This window comes from Anas acuta, chromosome W (genome assembly GCF_963932015.1).
Source record: "Anas acuta chromosome W, bAnaAcu1.1, whole genome shotgun sequence".
NCBI lineage: Eukaryota > Metazoa > Chordata > Aves > Anseriformes > Anatidae > Anas > Anas acuta.
The window spans coordinates 11,425,836-11,442,936 of NC_089016.1; the positions used below are offsets into that span (position 1 = coordinate 11,425,836).

The 17,101-nt window shown below is 50.0% G+C and overlaps 2 protein-coding genes across 2 annotated transcripts in view; one reads left to right on the top strand and one right to left on the bottom strand.

Annotated features, from left to right (window-relative positions):
- LOC137846905 (uncharacterized) overlaps positions 1-17,101 on the bottom strand; it is a 426,139-nt gene that overhangs the window by 390,396 nt on the left and 18,642 nt on the right. The gene's annotated exons all lie outside the window — the stretch shown is intronic.
- LOC137846916 (olfactory receptor 14C36-like) lies at positions 9,050-9,976 on the top strand. Its single transcript, XM_068665023.1, has one exon. The coding sequence runs from the start codon at positions 9,050-9,052 to the stop codon at positions 9,974-9,976; it is 927 nt and encodes a 308-aa protein (XP_068521124.1).

Consider the following 17,101-nt stretch of genomic DNA (forward strand, 5'->3'; position numbering starts at 1 on the left):
TCACCGTGGCACTGCAGGACAGCTCCAGAAATGGGGCAAAATCACACAAGGGGTATCTACGACACTGGGGCCACAGAGCTGGAGCTGGGAGGAAGAGAAATAATTCCTGTACATGAGAGAAATTCCCCTGGTTCAGGTACAGCTGCCTTCTGGATTCAGGCCTTCCACTTCTCGAGCCTTGCAGAGAACAGCGATTGCATACAGCCCAGGGCTGACCGTAGGACATGACCCCAGCAGGAAGCACTGCGGTCATGCAGAAGGTGCAGCTGAGAGTGCTGCCACCTCTGTGAGCAAAGAGGGTGCTGTCCCCAGCCAGGAAGCAGGCCAGCATCTGGCACAGAGTGGTGGAGCTGTGCAAGGAGGACAACTCTCCCCCAGGAAGAAGGCCACGGGCATCTGAAGGTGTTTGGTGTCAGGCACCAGCACAGTGATGAGGGTGTTCCACATCCCAGTAACCGTGCTGGTCAAGTAAGAGAGGAAGAAGAGATTAGTGTATGGGTAGAGGATCTCCCAGGTAGGAAATTGATGAGCTGGTTCATCCACTGGAGAACCAAGGTGTAGATGTAGAGCTTGGTAGCATGGTTTAGTGATGGACTTGTCAGCACTAAGGTAAAGTTGCCTGACCTGGCTTACACGTCCCAGAGTAGTGTCAGGCACAATGCAATTCTTTTTGCCTTCTGCATCTATAGCACAGGAAGTAGGACTTTGCCCTACTCTGTTGACTAAGCAGCTCTTTTCACTTTACTCAATTTATGTTTCTGTGGCTGGAAGGGGCAGTTTCTCAAAAGAGGCCAATCTCATGGGTACAGGTACAGCCACTTGAAGACATATTTTCTTTAGTTTTCATCCTGAGTTTGCCACACAAGACCCAAGAGAACCATGGATGTCCAGGTGTCTACTAAGATTTAGGCTGAATTTCTCAGATTCCAATGGTCATTTCAACTTTTATTTTTATTTTATTTTATTTTATTTTATTTTATTTTATTTTATTTTATTTTATTTTATTTTATTTTATTTTATTTTATTTTATTTTATTCTATTCTATTCTATTCTATTCTATTCTATTTTATTATTTGTATTTATTCTATTTTTTTCCCAAGGAACCCCTAACTTGTCTTAGAAAGGGTTTCATGTGCTTAACTGTGCTGCAGTTACAGGGACAAAGACCACTGCTGGTAGTGGAGGTGTCTGACCTCCAGAATCTTCTTTTCCTCCTAATGCAAGTCTCCAAAGAAGTCACCCTGGATCAGTAGCAATAGGAGAAAGATGGTCTAAACTGAAATGCAGCAAAATTCAGACTTTGAAACAAAAAAATATTTTTATTAGTTGCTCTTTGAAATCTTCCTTAATTACATCTTGCAAGCTCTGCAATTAGCTGCACAAGGCTTGAAGGCTTCAAGACAACTATGGAAGAGATGTTAGGAGTTTCTGAATTTTAATGAGTTCCATGGTGTATTGTGGTGCTGAGTCTGTGAAGTTCAGGTACTGAGAGGAGAATGATGCAACTGCTAGAGAAAGTAAAGTCAGAAGGAAAAGCTGAAGCGATGTGGGGTATTAATGGGCCCCAGTGAGGGCTGTTACTCACAAAGCCTCCCCAGGGCCTTGTTAGGGCAGATAATTGGAGGCCATGGTTACAGACAGGCAAAGCACTGTGCTGAGAAAAGTCTTGGTTGGCTTTATTGAAGCAAAAGAGCCAAGGCCTGACCCCTGGAACTGGGAAAGGAGATCCTGCACCCCCAAGTCCAGCTCAAGGCTCTTGCTGGGGTCTGTGGGAAGTGGTGAGCAGTGTGATGCCATGAGAAGAACACTGGTATGACATCTTCGAGAAACTTCACAGTGTTGCAAGGAATCTATGAGGCCACATCACAATGAATATAACATTTCTACTCCTAAGCTCTAGTCAAGGGGACAAAAACATCAGGGCAGTTGGGCCTGCCATTTTTAGCAGCAACCTCCGCCTTCTCCTCTGCAGACCCTATCACATTCTGACTTATTTCCTTGAAGTCATCCCTCACCAGCTGTTTCTTGAAACACAAAGCCAAGGTCTGATCAGAGGGTGACCTCTGGCATCACAGTGCGACAGTTTGAGGGACATTTCTTATTCTATCGTGCTAATGTGTAACTTCTAACGTATACTCCACAGAAGTTTCTTTTCGCCTGCTCTTTCCTAATACCACAGAATGCTCCATCAGGGTGGAAACCACTCCTGAAGTAGGCACCCCAACCCAGCAGGCTCCTTGCGGCCTGTCAGCCAACCAGACACAAGTCACCTCAGCAGCAGCTTCCAAGCCAGGGGCCTGCTGCTGGCCTTGCAGCTTCTTGGCTACACACAGCCAAGCCTTGTGCCTGCTGCTGCCCACTCATGGACTCAAGCAGAAGGGACAGGACAACCCATCTGGGGGCCTTCTTTCTGCCTGGGTCCTCCTGGTTCTGGAGGCAGAGGGGATGCCACAGTCAGCATGCCAAGCAGGTGCCTTCTGCTGGCCTAGCAGGGCCACTGCCAGATGTCAGCCCAAAAGTGCAGAGCCCAGGGAGAAGTCAAGGGTGACCTGCCACCTACTTCAGACACAAGTGACCTCCCAGTCCCTTTGCGTGACACGTTCCTGCTGCTGCCCTATCAACTGCAGAGAGAGAAGTGACCTCTCAGTCCCTGCCTCAGTCACATTCTTCCTGCTGGGACAGGAGATCCTGAGGCAGAGCTGACCTCTCTCTTGTCCTCTATGGACTCGGCTCACCTTTCTGGTTTAGAGATTAAATAAAGTTTTAGTTGGAAGGTTTGCTGTTCTGTTTGTGGTGTCAGGTTTCTTGTTAGGGTATGGACAAGCATTATGGTTTAGGGTTTTGTTTAGGTCTGGCAAGAGGTCTAGGGATAAACAGAGCATTTAATGTTAGTGTTAAGGTCAAGGAATTAGGGTGAGCAAGAGAGTAAATGAAAGGGAAAGGGGCTCTGCACTTAGTTTTTCTTCACATGGTATTTTGAGTTCTGTTTTACAATAGTGGATTCCTGTCAGGATGTTGCACTAACGTTTAGGTTGAGGGATTATTGTTATTGTTTACATGCCTTACAAGACTGGAGTCAGTGTTACAGCAGCATCAACATTGCATGAACCCTCTTACCGCTACAAAGGTAAGCTTCTGAGCTCCTCTTCCCTTCCTCTTCCCTCCCCCAGATCTCACATTTCTCCTGGCCAGGCTACTCCTGACCTCCCCATATCAGTCATCTAACTGGATCAGCTTTCTGATGGCTGTTATTATATCAGAGTACCTGTCTCACCTCTGTTGGGTACACTATTCTGTAGTATTAGAATACTCAATACTCTGTTGGCTATTTTATTCAGTTACTCACAAAGCCTCCTGTGGGAATTGTTAGGGCAGATAACTGGAAGCCATGATTACAGACAGGCAAAGGCACTGTGCTGAGAAAATCACTGTTTATTTTGGTGAATCAGAAGGGCCAAGGCCTGACCCCAGCCACTGGGAGGGGAGATCCTGCACCCCCAGCATCCCCATGTCTCACTCTTCCTGGGTCTGTGGGGTAGGGGGTGATGCCCACAATATCATGTGAAGGACATGACACCTTCCAGTGTTTGTGAAGGGTTGAAAGGAGAATACATGGCCCCAATGCCATTAGTATAACATGTCTCCTTATAAACCATGGCCAAGGGGACAAAGTTGTCAGTGCTGCTGCAGCCTTCCATTCTTGTCAGAGCCCTCTGCCTTCTCCTCTGCACGCTTTCCTGTGCTGTCCCACACTTCCCTGAAGGCTGCAGACAGACACATTTCTTCCCCCATCCTTGTTCTCACTCTGGTATTCCCATGATTTCACTGCTGCCTCTCCACTCTCACCAGCTGTTCCTTCAAACACAAGGGCATGGGCTGATCCAAACTCCCTCTGGGTGACCTCTCGACCCACAGTACAAGTGCCAGTGCCTCACCTTTAAGTCAAGAATTTCTTCTGACTATCGAATCTAAATCTACCCTCTTGAAGTTTAAAACCAGTTCCCTTGCCCTATGATAGAGTCATAGAAATCATAAAAACACAAATTTGGAAAGGACCTCCAAGATCATTTAGTCCAACCTTCCTATCACCAATACTACCCACTAAGCCACTAAGCCATATCTCCTAGCACCTTGTCCTGGTGCTTCTTGAACACTGTGACGGTCAGTTAGTCCACCACCTCCCTGAGCAGACCATTCCAGTTCCCGACTACTCTTTGAGTGAAAAGTTTTTTGTGATATCTAATCTAAACATCACCAGACACGACTTGTGGCCTTTCCCTCAAGTCCTATCATTAGTTATCTGAGAGAAGAGGCTGACCCCCACCTCATCACAACCTCTCTTCAGGAAGTTGTAGAGTGCAATGAGGTCTCCCCTGAGCCTCCTCCTCGCCAAAGTAAATAATCTCAGTTCCTTCAGCCGCTCCACAAAAGACCTATGATCCAGTCCCCTCAACAGTTTGGTTTCCCTTCTCTGGACATGTTCCAGTGCCTCAATGTCCTCCATGTAATGAGGGGTCCAAAACTGAACACAGTGCTCGAGGTGTGGCCTCACCAGAGCTGAGTACAGGAGGACGATCACCTCCCTGCTCCTGCTGACTGCACTATTTCTAGTACAGGCCAGGATGCCCTTGGCCTTCTTGGCCACCTGGGCACACGGCTGGCTCATGTTCAGCCGAGCATCCATCAACACTCCCAGGTCCTTTTCTTCTTCACAGTCTTCTAGCCACTCTGCCGCAAGCCTATAGTGTTGCATGGAGTTATTGTGGCCAAAGTGCAGGACCCTGCACTTGGCCTTGTTGAACCTCATCCCATTCACCTCAGCTCAGCAATCCAGCCTATCCAGATCCCTCTGAGATGCCACCCTACCCTCATGCAGATCGTCACTACCTCCCAACTTGGTGTCATCTGCAGTCTTAGTGAGGGTACACTCAATCCCCTCATCTAGGTCATCAATAAAGACCTTAAACAAGATAGGTCACAGTACCGACCCCTGGGGGACACCACTTGTAAGAGGATGCCAGCCGGACTAACCAAAATTCTTGGTTAAAAGCTCTGAGGAGAGCCTTTATGGGCTTTGTATGGACAACGGTAGCAGTGTCACAGATAATCATAGAAACATGGGATCACAGAATCATAGAATGGTTTTGGTTTGAAGGGACATTAAAGATCACCTTATTCTTCTTAACAGAGATAAACAAAACCCTAGACCGCAAAGCTTGTCCATACCCTAACCACAGATGTCACACCTTAAACAGAATACCAAACACTTGGTAACACAAAAAATAATTTTTCCTTAATGTTTAATACAGAAAGGGGAGCCCTAGTCCCTAATACCATACATGAACAAATAACATCGAAAGTCCCTGTACCTGTGCATTAACGTTCTCACCTTCAACACCCCTCCTAAACCTTACCTTGGCATGCTGACTGTGGCATCCCCTCTGCCTCCAGAACCAGGAGGACCCAGGCAGAAAGAAGGTCCCAACATGGGTTGTCCTGTCCCTTCTGCTTGAGTCCATGACTGGGCAGCAGCAGGCACAAGGCTTGGCTGTGTGTAGCCAAGAAGCTGCAAGGCCAGCAGCAGGCCCCTGGCTTGGAAGCTGCTGCTGAGGTGACTTGTGTCTGGTTGGCTGACAGGCCACAAGGAGCCTGCTGGGTTGGGGTGCCTACTTCAGGAGTGGTTTCCTACCTGATGGAGTTTACTTTGGTAGTAGGAAAGAGAAGGAGAGGAAAAAAAAACACGAAGCGTGCCCTGGAATGTTGGCACTGGCCATGAGGAAGAAGAAACGTCCAGGGCAACAACTGGTCTCGCTGCTATAGTCAGAGGTAAAAAAGGCATTAAGTACCTCAGCTTTTACCTTATCTCAAGATCATTACCAGATTTCCCGTATATCTGATAAAGGATGATGGTTCTCCTTAATCCTTCTTTATTTATAGTATTTTTATAAACAGTTTTTCATTGTCTTTGAGAGTCACAGACAGATTGAGCTCCAGCTGGGCTTTGGCCCTTCTAATTGTGACCTGCACAGCCCCATAGCATTCAGGACTCAGCTCCAGACAAACTGTTAGCATGCATGAGAAGGAAGCACAGAAGAGGTGGAACCTGGCAGCTTTCCATTCCCTACTCTTCTGTGACTCTGTGCTGCAATTCCATTCAACTGGTTACTCCTGTATTATCCAAACTTATGCTGCTGTCTTGTCAGAGATAGCACAATCACATGCAAAGTTTGAACTGTCTGCCTTCAGACATGAAGAGCTGACAGAATGGAGCATCAGTGTGGGGCAACCTTGAGAAACTGCAGGATTTTGCCTACAGAAACCTCTTGGCATTTACAAGGAGAAGAGCCCAGTCCTGAAACAGAGGAAGAGGAACCCCACACGTGAGGGCACACTGGGACCCTGCTGAGTGAGCAGTGCCCAGGAGGGCCTGGGTACCACGAGGGATGCCATATGAGCAGTGGTGCCTGCTCAGCAAGAGCTAGGCCAGCTTCCTACAGAGCTCCCTTACGAGGAGTATGGCCACCAAGAACATCCTAGTTATCAGACGCAGCTCAGATCTGGGGTAAGACTATATAGAAGTGGGTCTGCAGCCAGCAGGAAAAGAGGTACAGGTCTAGGAGTCCCTAGGACAGCCTGGTGTGGAGAGGTTCAAGGGCTCTACCAAGGCTGAAAGTCCCAACAGGACCCAGGTCTTTGTGTCCATGGCTATGGCTGCTGTCTTTGCCACTGAGGCCTATGAGGAGACAGCTGATCGTTAAAGCACCAGGGCCTCATTGCCCCCTCGCCCCCACCCATGAAGCACGCAGGGGTCGTACCATTCTCCTGTTCTTGGCCATGCACATCCCCATCTCCTACTGGCCCATAAAGAGTCCTGAGCAACCTGTCAAGGGAAAGGATCCCCCTTAAAATGGGATAGATGTCAAGTCCTGGCCCTTGTGCTTGGTGACACACATGCAGTTTTCCTACACCTCAGTGTCACCTTCACATTGCCTTTGTCTCCTTGTCCTCACTGCCTCCAGGGTTCTGCTCTAACGAGCTCCAAGGGAGGCTGTGTCAGTGCTGGCCATCAGGGGGAAACTGCAGGAAACTTGCCTCTGACTTGCACTTCTGGAGAGATGTCTTCAATTGTCTCGGAGTGCCTGAGGTTCGTGGGCTCATCAGCCAAGCCCCCAGAGGGGTGATTGCAGTGCCTTGGACTGGTGCTCTGCTGCTGAGCTGGGCCGGACTCCTGGGCACAAGAGGAGCTCCTGACAAGCGCTGCAGTGAGCCAGCTGTGTCCAGGAGCAGCTCCTCTGCACAGTGCAGCAGGGCTGGGGGCTCTAACCGCAGCTGGCACACAGAGAGGAGAGAAGGAGAGAGGGCTTGGAGGCACTGAGGAGCGCAACAACAGAGGGCAGCGTGTGGCAGGACACATCTGCAGGCTCTTGACAGAGTCTCTGGCAGAAGGGCCATGCAGGTGGGGTTGCCAGAGGGGTCTTCTACAGCTGGCACATACAATGGCCAATAGTATCTCTCAGGATGGGTCTTATTCTACCTGTAATATGGCATAGAAAATGTTTTAGAGAATGGTATTTTTGAGGGGGCATTTTAACACGAAGACTGAGGATTGGTTTATTTGAAATGGAAGACTTCCTTGGATTCTGTGCTTTCAGAGTCTTGGTGTGGAGGAGAGGCAGGTTTCATGACAATGAATTTTCCCAATTGTAGAGGACATGGAGACTCCAAGATTATTCCAGTGAGAGATCAATATGGCAACAATTAAACTTCAGGCAGCTGAGCCTAAAGACTGAAACAACAACGTTTGTTGTCTCCTCAGAATTTATCAGGTCTTTAGGAGCTGCAACCCCCGTGATGCCCTGTACTCAGGAAGTGCACAGCTTGTGGGATGGGGTCTGTAAGGAAGAACTTAGGAGATGCATGGGGACAGAGATCCTGCTTCCAGCAGGGACATAAGAAGGTAGTAGAGATATGAAAAGGGCAGGTGGTGAGAGGGAGCTGCTGCCAGAAATGCTGTGCGAGGGAGGGCTCAGGCACCTCGCTGCCAGACCCTGCAGGGCAGGAGCCTTCCCTGGGACACCCCCTGCTCTCCTCTCCCACCAGCACGGCCTCTGCCCTCAAGCCCCCAGTTTCCCCAGCAGGATCTGCCTCGTCTGCAGGCAGAGCTGCAGCACAGGAGGGTCTGCTGAGTGTCCGTCTGTCCCTCCCTGGCCTTACCTCCCCTGGCAGCAGCACGCTGGCATTCCTCCTGGCTTCTCCAGCTGGCCGTGCTGCTGCTGGTCTTGTTCCCAGGCTGGCTGGGGTTGGGGGTTTACACATGCCCATGGCATGAGCCCTCGGTGTGCCTTGGGGAAAGGGAGTAGGGGGACAGGGTGAGGCGTCTGGAGATGGGCACTTTGAGCCTGGATTCCTCTGCTCTCAGCAGGGTCTTTGCTCTTTTCAATCAAACGTGAGTAGAACTTTCCTGCAGCTCTCACAGGGCATCTGAGACCGTACTTGATGGACAGACTGGCTGTCCTCCCTAAAGAACACTGTGCACTTAAGTGACAGTCCCTTTTTCTCTGATAATGATCTACAAGGATTCCCTTTGAGTCCAGCAGAAATAGCCAGGATCTGTGGCTTGGAAACATTCCTCAGGAGTGGTGGGACAGCGGAAACAAAAAACTCAAAAAACAAAAATTTAAAATAAAATTTAAAAAAGCCTCCACAACTCTGCTCTGCAGTTTGGTGAACTGGGAGCAACACTGGGGAAAAACCCTCTGAGATAAGGAGGGAAGAGAAACTGACATTTCCCCATGTTCCTCTTCACCTCTTGCTGTAGGACAGGACTGACACCTGCATTGCCGACAGTAGGGCACCATGTTCCAAGAGACAGCCTCAGGCAGAATGAATCAGGATGCATGAAAGGGATCTGCCAAAAGTCTGCCAGAAAGTGCACAATATAAGTGATGATTTTAAATGAGAAATGGAATTCGTTTTCCTCTGATATGTTTCTTATACTTTATTACACTCATCCTCTTCTTTGTTCAGGATTACACCCTGAAAAAAGCAGATGTCCAACAGCAGCTTCATCACTGAGTTCCTCCTGCTGGCATTCACAGACACATGCAAGCTGCAGCTCCTGCACTTCGTGCTCTTCCTGGGCATCTACCTGGCTGCCCTCCTGGGCAACGGCCTCATCCTCAGCGCCGTAGCCTGCCACCACCGCCTCCACACCCCCATGTACTTCTTCCTCCTCAACCTCGCCCTCCTCGACATAGGCTGCATCTCCACCACTCTGCCCAAAGCCATGGCCAATGCCCTCTGGGACACCAGGGCCATCTCCCATCAAGGATGTGCTGCACAGGTCTTCTTTTTTGTCTTCTTGTTTGGATCAGAGTATTACCTTCTCACCATCATGTCGTATGACCACTATGTTGCCATCTGCAAGCCCCTGCACTACGGGAGCCTCCTGGGCAGCAGAGCTTGTGTCCAGATGGCAGCAGCTGCCTGGGGCAGTGGCTTTCTCAATGCTGTCCTGCACACGGCCAGCACATTTTCCCTGCCCCTCTGCCAAGGCAATGCTGTGGACCAGTTCTTCTGTGAAATCCCACAGGTCCTCAAACTCTCCTGTTCAGATGCCTACATCAGGGAAGCTGGGGCACTTCTCTTTAGTTTTTCTTTAACATTTGGTTGTTTTGTTTTCATTGTAGTGTCCTATGTGGAGATCTTCAGGGCAGTGCTGAGGATGTCCTCTGAACAGAGCCGACACAAAGCCTTTTCCACGTGCCTCCCTCACCTGGCCGTGGTCTCCCTGTTTGTCAGCACAGCCACAGTTGCCTACCTGAAGCCCCCTTCTATCTCCTCTCCATCCCTGGACCTGGTGGTGTCAGTTCTGTACTCGGTGGTGACACCAGCAATGAACCCTCTCATCTATAGCATTAGGAACCAGGAGCTCAAGAATGCTTTGATTAAAATTGTTTTCATACATGCTTCTTAACAACAGTGATCTAGTATTGTCAGAATATATGTTAAATAAAAACATTAGTTGGACTGAGAAATTATTTGGGAAACTGAAGGGGCAATTTTTATTATTCTGTTATATTTTTTTTAAATACGATTTTTATTTGAATAATGGAATTTTTAACCTTCAGCATGTTTATTTACTTTAACCCAATCATCTCATATACCTCTAGAGCCAGGCTTCCTCTGTGAATAAAGACAATAAGGAAGGCTTCAGACTTATATTGAGAATGTCACTGGTCAGAGGTCCTGTGTCCATTGGAACTGGGGGAGCAGCCCCAGCATGCAGGAGGGGCTCAGGACCAAGAGCCCAGCTGCCACATGCAGGAGCAGCCCCGGTGGCCCTCGGGGCTGCCCCTCACTGCCCGCTGGGCTCTGCCTCTCTGCTGCCTTCGGGTCGAAGCTGCTGCTTCCCTGGAGCCATGGCCATGGCCAGCAGCAGGACATGGCCTTTTCCCTGCTGCTCTCTTTTGGTCTCCACATTGTTCTCTTGTGCTCTTGTACGTGGGTTAGCCATCAGATCTCATGCACCTTGGTGACTTTCCTGATATTCCTACAGGGGCATCTCCTCCACATCTCTGTACACCTCTTCTAAAGCTGGTGTCAGAAATACACCCAAGGAGATCCTCCCTGGACAGCCCTCTTGTTTTTCTGGCCTTCAGGAAGGATCAGATTCCTATAGTGATCGCTGAAGGACAAAGGGCTGGACCGGGATCTGACTTCTTGGTAGCACACGGCCCAGCAAACAATACTTGGCCTTTCAGTGCCCTGGTAGTGTCCTGCATTTGCTCGGTCTGATGGCAAATGGCATGCTGGAGAGGAATCTGGAGCTGCTCTGTGGCACAGGCACTGTGTGCTGAGGATCTGCCAGGCAAGAGAGCAGGGCTCCTGCAGCTTTACGGACCTCCATCAACGAGCTGGGGCTGGCCCCTGCGCGGGGGCTGCAGGGGAGGCCCAGAGCTGCCTTTGTGCCAGCAGCTGCTGTGCCTTGCGAGGGGCTGGGGCTGTGGTGGCCGTGCCCAGAGCCCTGCAGCAGCCTGTAGTGGGCACTGCCCTGGGGCCAGTACAGCCTGGGCTGCTGGGCTGGGGAGAGGGCAGGGAGGAGGGGAGAGGTGGGCAGGGGCTGGGCTGGGCTGGGCAGTGCCTGGCAGAGGGCAACAGCAGCGTCAGGGAGAGGTGTCAGCATGTAGGGGAGGGCTCCCAGCAGGGCTTGGTGCTGCAGAGCCAGGGCTGTGCGAAGGGAGCCCAGAGCTGCAGGGGCAGGGGAGAGGAGGCCGAGGGCCAGGGCGGCTGCTGCAGGGGCAGGGAGTTCAGCATGGCCCTTGCAGCCCCCTGCCCTGGGCCTGCCTCTGCCCTTGGACTCGGACCCGGCTCTGCTGGTTCTTGGCATGCGCTTCCTGGCCTCCCCTCGCCTGCACACAGCTGCTGCCCACTCAGGCTGCTGCCACAAACGTGTCCTCACTAGCAGCACCACCCCTTGGGCTGCTTCTGCTGGCCTCCCCCACCCAACTGCCTTGACTCCTTGTCTCTGCTGGGCCCCACCTTCCACACTCAGATGTGTCCCTTGGCTGTCGGTTCCCTTTCTCCTGCCCTGTGGGAATACCAAGCTGGAGTGGACAGGTTACCTTTAGATGTGGTGGTGCTTGTGTTATTCACGTTGGTGATGGCACAAATGCCGGCTCCTTCACCAGTGATGCACATCCTTCTTCATGCTAGGCCAAACTCAACGTCCTTCTCACTTCTTTTTCTCATGGATGAACTGGATTAGGTCTCCTTGATTATTCTGAGGCACAATGCAATGCTTTTTGCCTTCTGCTACTCCAGCACAACATTTGTGACCTTCCCTTACTCTGCACATTGACCTGCATAGTCATTCGTTGCTTTCAAATCCTTAGTTGGATGGGGGCCATTTCCGTTCAGGTGGGGCAAGCCGATGTGTTCTGCCTCAGCCATTTGAAGCATGCTATACTTGAGTTTATCAGCCCGAATTTGCTAAAGATGACCCAGGAAAGTAAACAGATGTTCATGTGTCTAGTAGGAATAAAGGAGAGTATCTCAGCTTTCCAATGGCTATTTCAAATCCAGGACAGTCCCAGGAACCCACTGAAGAAGAGCTTTGTCTTTGAAGGGGTGTTCCTGTGCTGGGCTGGACTGCAGTTACAGGGACAAAATCCACTGCTGGCAGTGGAGGTGCCCTGGGAACTCCACCTGGCTCCACCTGATTTTCCCAAAGGGCTCCGGCCTCGTGCAGGTCTTTTCTGACACCTGCCAGTGCAGGGAAGTGCCTCAAACACAACGGGGCCACTGGAGGTTTTCCCTGGTTGCTTACGGTCAGACAGGTTAATGTCCCCTTTCCCAGCTGCCTGTCTGGACCTTTGCATTTCCCATGGTTCTCTTGGTTTGCCCTCTCTTTTCTCTTTAATCATTCAGACCACTCTCACCAACCAAGTTGATTCTTTGAGTTTCAGTGAGTTCAAGCTCATCCATCTATCAGCAGTCTTTCTAATGGTTTCCTTAGTAAGACCCTCATCATTTATCATTGAATTAGTATGATATGGATTAATATTAACACAATTATCTGAAATTTCCTATTACTCACTGAAGAATACATCATGTAGAGTCATCCTTTTGGGAAGGTAAACATCACTGGAGGCAACAAAATTAGGAACTTGAGGTTTTTTTTTTTTTTTTTTTTTTAAATTGCAGCATGATTTCCTGTTGTTTGTAACGCAACGGGGCCACTAGAGGTTTTCCCTCGATATGCTCATGGTCAGACAGCTGAATGTCCCCTTTCCAGCTGCCTGTCTGGACCTGGAGTTCCCATGGTTCTCCTGGTTTGCCCTCCCCTTTCTCTTTGATCATTCAGACCGCTCTCACCAACCCAGTTGCTGCTTGGAGTTTCAGTGAATTCAAGCTCGCCCATCTCTTAGCATCTTGACTAATGATTTCCTTAGAAAGAACTCATCATTTCTCATTGAATTTTTATGATATGGATTAATATTAACACAATTACTTAAAATTTCCTATTATTTCCTATTAGTGTAAAATATATCACACACAGTCATCCTTTTGGGAACGTAAACATCACTGGAGGCAACAAAATAAGGAACTTGAACTTTTTTTTTTTTTTGAAAATTGCAGCATGATTTCCTGTTGTTTGTTTTGAAATAGGAAAAACCCTGCTCTTCCCACCCAAGCAGGGCTTCAAAGGAGAAACCCTAGACCAATATAACCAGGAGAATGATGCTCTAAACTGAAACACAACAAAATTCAGCCTTTAAAATGAGGAAAGATTTTTATTAGATGCTCTTTGAAATCTTCCCCCTTAACTAGAAAATGAAATCTCTACAATTAGCTGAACAAGTCTTGAAGACTTGAAGAAAATGGTGGGAGATATATGGCTCCTTAGGAGTTTCTGTGTTTTAATGAGTTCCATGGTGTATTTTGGTGCTGAGGCTATGAAGTTCAGGTACTGAGAAGAGAACGATGCAACTGCTAGAGAAAGTAAAGTCAGAAGGACAAGTTGAAGTGACTTGGAGTATTAATGGTCCCCACTGAGGGCTTTTACCAACAAAGCCTCCCCAGGAACTTATTAGGGCAGATAGTTGGAGGCTGTGACTACAGACAGGCAAAGCACTGTGCTGAGAAAAGTTTTGGTTTGCTTTGATGAAGCAGAAGGGCCAAGGCCTGCCACCAGCTACTGGAGGGGAGATCCTGTACCCCATGTCTGGCTCCAGGCTTTTGCTGTGGGTATGTGGGATGTGGTGGGCAGTGTGATACCTTGGGAAGAACACAGGTATGACACCTCCCAACCTCTGCACAGGGTAGCAAGGAAGCAATGATGGCCCATAGCAATGAGTATAACGTGTCTCCTCTTAATCTCTAGACAAAGGGACAAAAATGTCAGGGCTGTTGGGTCCTTCCATTCTTGCCAGCACCCACCTCTTTTTCCTCTATGCTGTGTCACACTTAGTCCTATGTCCCTGAACTCTACAGACACCCATCTCATTTCATGACCTTGCTTTCATCCTGGCATTTCCATCATTTCACCAATGTTTCATCAACTCTCACCAATTGTTCCTTGAAACACAAAGCTAGGGTCTGAGCACAGACACTCTTTAGGTGACCTCGGGTACAACAGCACCATCCGTTCAGGAATATTTCTTCCTCCTTCTGACAAGAGCAACCTTCCATGGTGCACTTAGTGGCAGTTTTTTTCTCTCCTGCTCTTTCCTACTGCCAAGGGAAGCTCCACCAGGGTGGAAACCACTCCTGAAGTAGGCATCCCAACCCAGCAGGCTCCTTGCGGCCTCTCAGCCAACCAGACACAAGTCACCTCAGCAGCATCTTCCAAGCCAGGGGCCTGCTGCTGGCCTTGCAGCTTCTTGGCTACACACAGCCAAGCCCAGAGCATTCCCGTCTATCTCCTCCTTGTGGCCCACAAGCTGATCAGATCCATGGCCCCTCACATCCATCTTTGAATGCCATGTGACTGCAGAGCAACCTCATGGTTCCTACCCTGCCCCATGGGCCTAGCACCTTAAGTGCTTGGGATAAGTGCCAAGCACCTTAAGTGCTTAAGAATAGGGTTAGGAAAAGGGTTGGATGTGAAGAAGTTAATGCAAAGGAACCGTGACTTTGGGTGTTAGGCCTTCCTGTATGAGATTAGGGACTAGGGCTCACCTTTCTGTGACAGAGATTAATCAAATGAGTAGTGGAAGGGTTTGGTGTTCGGCTTGTGGTGTCAGGTCTTTGGTTAGGGTATGTAAAAATTCTTTGGTTTAGGATTTTGTTTAGGTTTGCACGAAATCTAGGGCTAAATAGAGTGTGTTAATCGTAGTGTTAAGGGCAGGGATCAGGGTGAAGAAGAGAGTAAGGGTGATGTAATGCAGCTGTGGACTAGTTTTGGCTTCAAGGGATCTTGTGGTCAAATATTAGAGCAGCGGATTCCTGTCAGGGTGTGGGGTAGCATTTAGCTTTATGGATTAACGTTACAGGTTAAAATAGGGCAAGGGCCTCACATGACTGCTTTAAGTCTGCTTTATGGTAGGATCAACATTACCTGAACATTCTTACCTCTGCAAAATCATTAGCTTCTGCTGTCCACGCTCCTTACCCCTCCCACAAATCTCACATCTCTGTTGGCCAGGCTTCTCCTGACTTCCCCATATCAGTCATCTTCTTAGGGGAAGTTTGGAGAACCAGTATGGAGAAGGAGAGAAACGTCTGTAGGAGCACCCTGCACAATGGGCCCAGCAGTTCTACAACACCACAGAAACAGGCCTGAAGGATGAGTTTAGGCAAAAGCTGATACCTCTGACATGACAACACCTATTCAAGACCTCTTCCTCTATGGGGCCTACCAGCTACTTAGAAAGAGGGAATCTCACAAACTGTGTGCAGAGCAGGCGCATCTGCTGGCCTGTCATGAAGACCAGCAGATGTGAGCCTAAAGGCACAGACCCCAGCCAGAAGTCAAGGTTTGAGCTGTCGGCTACTTGAGAAAGAAGTCAACTCCCAGCCACTTAACAGCCATTAGCTTCCTACTGGGCTGACAGCTCCTGAGGCACCACTGCACTCGTAATACCACGCCTACCAAACACCCCCTTTTTGGCCCAGAATCTGCCCAGCTAGAAGTGAGCTGGTGGTGATCCTCCAAGCTCATGGTACACCTGCTGGGCTCCCAGCCTCTCTGACACACAGGAGCCAGTTCTGTGCCAGTCCTGTGAGGTGCTAGGGCAGGAGGAACCTTGCAGGTAATGTTCCAGCCCCATGTCTGTTGGCAGTCTCTCAGCTCCTTGTGCACAGTGAAGATCACACTCAAGTCCAGAAGCCTGAAGCAGACCTAGAAGACACTCAGGGGAAGCACCAGCCCCAGCTCCAGCCCCATCTGGCGGTGCTGCTCTGCAGAGCGAGGGGGCTGTGGTATCTGGGGCATGGGAGCACTCTGCAGGGCCGTGCTGGGCAGGCTGGGAGGCAGACCCAGCTCCTGGGGTCACTGTCATTGCCCCAGGGCTGCAAGGAATCACTCGCCAGGCTCTTTTGCTGGGGCTGATGCGTGCCCTGGGGCTGCAGAGCTCTCCTCTGCCTGCTCACACCAGACTGAGCACTTGAGCTCTGCTCAGTACACATGGGACACAACATGGTGCTCAGCGGTAAATATTGGGGTCATCTTTCCAAGCTAAGGTACCAGTTTCTCAGAGACTGGCAGCACAGTGGTCTGCTTATGGGAATTGAAGATTTACTAAATATTCCTCATGTTCGGGGTTGGAATTTCTTTTTCTTTCATTTTTCTTTTCCTTTTCTTTACTTATGTTTCTATCTCTCTGAGTTTTTATGTGTTTTGTTTTGTTTGTTTGTTTGTTTGTTTTGGTTTGTTTTATTTTGTTTTCCCTATCTCCCTCTAGAGGAGGAGGAAGCAAGTATTCCCTCCTCTACCTCTAGAGGAGGAGGAAGCAGGCAGCTCATACATGTGTAGTGTCTGGTTGGGGTGAGCAAGGAGGAGGCTGGCTATGGTGCCAGGAAATGGAGGTCCGTGAAGCTGCAGGAGCCCTGCTCTCTTGCCTGGCAGATCCCCAGCACACAGCGCCTGTGTCCCGCAGGGCCAGCCCCGCTCCCCAGGCCAGCACAAGAGGCCTGGCCCAGCCACAGAGCAGCCTGCCCTGAGCAGGGGCCTGCGCAAAGAGCTTTCCCTTTGCCCTTTCCCCATCAGTGCAGGCCCAGCAATGCTGCCCTGCTCTTCCCCAGGGCCATCCCTGCTCCCAGAGAGCCTTGTCCAGGGCAATGTGTCCATGCTGGCCTGGCTGGCCATTGCTGCTTCCCTCCCTGTGCTTCCCGCAGGGCCCCTAGCTGGCGGTGCTGGTGTGAGAGCCAGGGGCTGTGGTGCCCTGGGACCCCCGGGGGTCTTCCCCCTACCCGTGCTGCTCAGGGTGGGCAGCAGACCCAACTCCATGGGGATCTCTGCGGCTGAGCCCCTTTCCATCTGCCCTGATGGCTCAGCAGCACAGGGCAGTGCTGGGCAGGGCCATGGGGTGTCCCTGAGGGCACAAAGGGCAGGCGAGTGCTGCACCAGACCTGGTCCATGAGGCCTCAAGAAGGTTAT

Excerpts from the sequence above, each read along its gene's own strand:
- LOC137846916 (XM_068665023.1), top strand. The coding sequence starts at position 9,050 with ATGTCCAACAGCAGCTTCATCACTGAGTTCCTCCTGCTGGCATTCACA.